Source organism: Saccoglossus kowalevskii, chromosome 22 (assembly GCF_978046115.1).
Source record: "Saccoglossus kowalevskii chromosome 22, keSacKowa6.1, whole genome shotgun sequence".
NCBI classification, from domain to species: Eukaryota; Metazoa; Hemichordata; class Enteropneusta; family Harrimaniidae; genus Saccoglossus; species Saccoglossus kowalevskii.
In genome coordinates, this window is record NC_140662.1 from 2,964,483 (window position 1) to 2,968,584 (window position 4,102).

Consider the following 4,102-nt stretch of genomic DNA (forward strand, 5'->3'; position numbering starts at 1 on the left):
AGTGGAAGTGTTGGTACAGTGCCTTGCGTGTTCGACTGGTATTAGAAGACTGGCAGACTATGGGTTTGATTCCCTTGGAATGTGATGTTAAAACGGTGCGGACGTTTTATTCAAAAAAGATTCATATGACTAAAACTGATGGCACTAATCCATGTATACTGAATGTATAATAAATGTTTTTGGAGACAGTTTCATTGCAAATTGTGCAGTGTATTAACATTTTTGGCAATAATTCGTAATATTACTAGTACGAGGTCTCCCTGTTTTGATCAGTTGGTCATACAGCCACAATCTTGCATCAATACGGCACCGTTATGTTTAAGTTTGTTACATATTTTTTTGTGTTTTGGCGTTATATCTAAGTCAATCTGATGTAGTCCTAACGAATAGCAATGTTTGATAACATTACTTGTTTCAAACCTAGTAAATAAATGTTCTTTAGTTCTGTTTTTACTTGTTGGTACGTGTACGTGGCCTTGTCAATAGTATATTCCATACTCGCTGTGTTGATCTCGATGCAATGATGAACAGTAAACCAGCACATAATTGAAATTTATTAACGTCTTTTCAGAAAAAGATGAAGTGGGTTTCAAAGCCACACAGCGTCAGCTACTGGTATTAATATACTAATATTACTCGGCGACAACAATTGTATCATACTTACACGGAACAGACCAAATTGATAATAATAGACACTTCTATATAACATAGATTAGTTTTCGTCACACTTGATACAGCCTGTATGGATATATTTATGTGTGTGGGTGTATCATTATTTGAATATCTAATCCAGACGCACTCTTATATCGATTATTGCAATTTATAATTTGTAATTATTGCTTAAGACTTATCCACCATGTGTTGCATTTGATAAAACTGTGTGAATAAATTCAATAATAAATAAATAAATTCATATTCGAACCAGTATTAATATCTAAAACGCAATAGATCTCAGTCATTACAAAGAAGAAAATGATTATATTTATAATACTACTCGACACTCGCTCGCCAGCCATTACCTGCTACATGCTACATATTATCCACTTGCTTGTCAGGATATTTGCTTTAAAGAAATGAGTATTAAGCCGCAGATGTAAAAAAAATAAAATTAATTAAAATTAATTAAATAAATAATAAATATTTTAATTTTTATTTATATATTTTTGCAGCCTATGTGACCAGTCTACAATTAAAAAATTTGAAATATAGCATAATATCTGCCTATGGTAAAAGCATTATATTACTGACAAAATGGTCGATATCATCTAAAATACAATCTAATATGTAGTATGACATAGATTCACATAAAAATATTATTTTTTGCATATAATTGAAGTGTATTTCACGTTGAATGTAATAACCAACATTGTCAGCTATATGTTAGAATAGTCATACACTAAAGACATCAAAACACTTGAATACATAATATTTAAACAATAATGACGTGCCAACCCATAATGGGCGAAAGTACATATGTGTAGCGGTGTTAGTACCAGTGAAATTTCAGAACTCCCATAAGACTGATCCCTGTCATGTTTCTGGACGGAAATCATGCCATATTATCGCTCCAATCACATGGAGTTGGAATAAGTTACTGTGACAGCAAAAAAAAATAAAACAGCAATATTGCAGTACGTGACACTTTAAAAGACGGAGCTACATTTCTCACAATGTAGCAGGAAGCCACATGAAGCAATGGGTTGTGTCATGTAGCTCTTCCATTAGCAACCCAGTGTTTGCACTGCAATACTGCCGTTGCATCCTGTCTTGCAAGAATACATGAGTGATAAAAACGCTTTTGATTAGTGGAACGAGCAATAGTTCGGCTCTTGTTATCTTGTTCGCCACCGAGCGCCGAGTTAGAGGGAGGACGGGGAACTCGCTGACTGTAATCACGCGATAAAATACGTAATTTTATTATTAAACGTTCTTAAGCATACAGGAAAATTACAGTTTTCTGTTCCAATTTAACGACACTCAAGGTTTCAACAAGTAATTCCACTGCATTAGTTCTCTAATACTAGCACTTGCCAGTTACATTAATTGGTTACAATTGCATACTTTTGAAGGAATTGTTCAGTGGCATTTACGAATTATTCACTAACACTACTATGTTTAAGACTATGGCAGATATATGAATATGTTTGTATACATATATTAAGTGGCATTGAGGGAAGGTATTCGCTAGTTGCTTTTGATTCATACATGAAGTTGTGTATCGTATTTTACGCCGACACCACTGAATCGATTATGCAGGTGACATGTGTGGTGGATGACGAAAACGTGTAATACTTACATAAATGTAAGTTAAACAAATATTCACGGACTTTCATAGCATATTCCATTTGAAAACGGGGACTTGTACAACATTTCATATTACTTATTTCATGCAGTTTGGTTGACAAAACTTGCTAAATGCTTTCAAAAGTACAATAATACCACCTCAACTATTATCTATACATGGTTGGGTCATAGGTTTTAAGACAGGTGAATCAGTCGTACCCAGTCTCTTCTGAATGTAAAGTCCTCCCCATGGTAAAATGTCCCGTACTGCAGCCGCGACATTTTAGACCGTGTCATACTCAACATCCCAGGAGAATCAAGCCCACAATCTGACTATTACCAGTGTAACACGCAAGGCACTGCTCCAACACTCTAATGCACAGTTGCAACATGAAGACCTCAAATATGTTCACGATATCAAGTCGTTTTGTCTTGTGTCTGTGTGTTGTATTTCTGGCATGGACGTGGTTTTTAGGTGGGGACCTCTCTTATATAAGATGGTGGGACATTCAACAACGCTCGGATTCTGAGACGACAGGCCATGAACAGCAAAGCAGGGCTAACTCACCCAAGAGCACGCTTGGACCTGATGAGAACAGGTTCAACACAATTTTACAAGAAAACTCATTACTTGAAAGGTGTGCAGCTATACAGAAACGGTATGGCTTTATCGTTGTGCAGTTTTTGAATCACGCTTACATGAATATGACAAAAAGTTGGATTTGCAACGTGGATTGTTTTGATGACGTATTAGAGCAAACGGTGTTTATTACAACTGACCAAGCTGCGTACGATGGATTACTTGGTTGGCGACCTGAACTGAATGTCTTACTTATAGAATTCGGAACAGAAGATTCCATGTTATTTGGACATCTCAATTATTATCAATTTGGACTGTTCCGTGTGATGATAATTAATAAGTTGTTGGCGAGTAATATTAGTGTATTAATAACTGAATCAGACGCTGTGTGGTTTGGAAACCCTCTACATATTTTTCGTCGACTGATACATCCATCAGATATGCACGTCAATGTCGCAAATTACGCTAAAGGAGATGGTTTCTGTGCTGGTTTCTTGTTTCTAAATGCGACAAAAGCGACACAAAGAGTGTGGAATACATTGTCCATGAGACTTAGTAAACGTATGAGCACGTTTAAAGACGAGCAACAGAACATCGGTACTAAAGGCTCGGAACAAGTAATGTTATCACACATTGCAATCAGTGAGGACCCAATCAGATTGAACTATCTACCCAAGGACAAATTTGTCAGTGGGCAGTGGTACCATAGCGTAGAAATGCAACATAACGTCACTCCAGTTGTTCTGCAAAACAACTATGTTATTGGCAACGAGAACAAAATCAGAAGAGCCCAAAAATGGGGGCACTGGTTTTTATCACGTGATACGGTGCAATGTATTGTCAATGCCTGTCAAAATTTAACTTACAAATGGCATTAATTAAGGCGATTTAATCAATGTGTATTATGTACACAATTTACTGTGGTGCTGGGCGATGATAGTGTTAGGAGGTTATTAGCAGTTTTTCATGAATATTATGTTTTAGTTTAGTTGATACCGGAAACGAGGACGTTTCGTATTCCTGCGCTCAGTTAGCCTTAGTATCAACAACCATGATTGTATTTAAAAGTCACATCTTATATTATCAATATATATTTGTAACTAAGTAATTTTGGTGTTTCTTCATCATTGTGTGCGTCTGCAAGCGTTACGGCCCAGTCCCTCAATCTGAAGCCAAGTGAGTCAAAAGTTCCCCAACTGCAGAATTAAGCCGTTTTTCTCTCACTCCTGGTCCGAAAAA

At 36.4% G+C, this 4,102-nt stretch overlaps 1 protein-coding gene across 1 annotated transcript; it reads left to right on the forward strand.

Annotated features, from left to right (window-relative positions):
• The first annotated feature begins 2,673 nt into the window (after nt 1-2,673).
• LOC146728624 (UDP-galactose:fucoside alpha-3-galactosyltransferase-like) lies at nt 2,674-3,741 on the forward strand. Its single transcript, XM_085496124.1, has one exon. It carries the CDS (start codon nt 2,674-2,676, stop codon nt 3,739-3,741), a length of 1,068 nt encoding a protein of 355 aa, XP_085352250.1.
• Nucleotides 3,742-4,102: the final 361 nt, after the last annotated feature.

Coding starts and splice junctions, on each gene's coding strand:
- LOC146728624 (XM_085496124.1), top strand. CDS start 2,674: ATGAAGACCTCAAATATGTTCACGATATCAAGTCGTTTTGTCTTGTGT.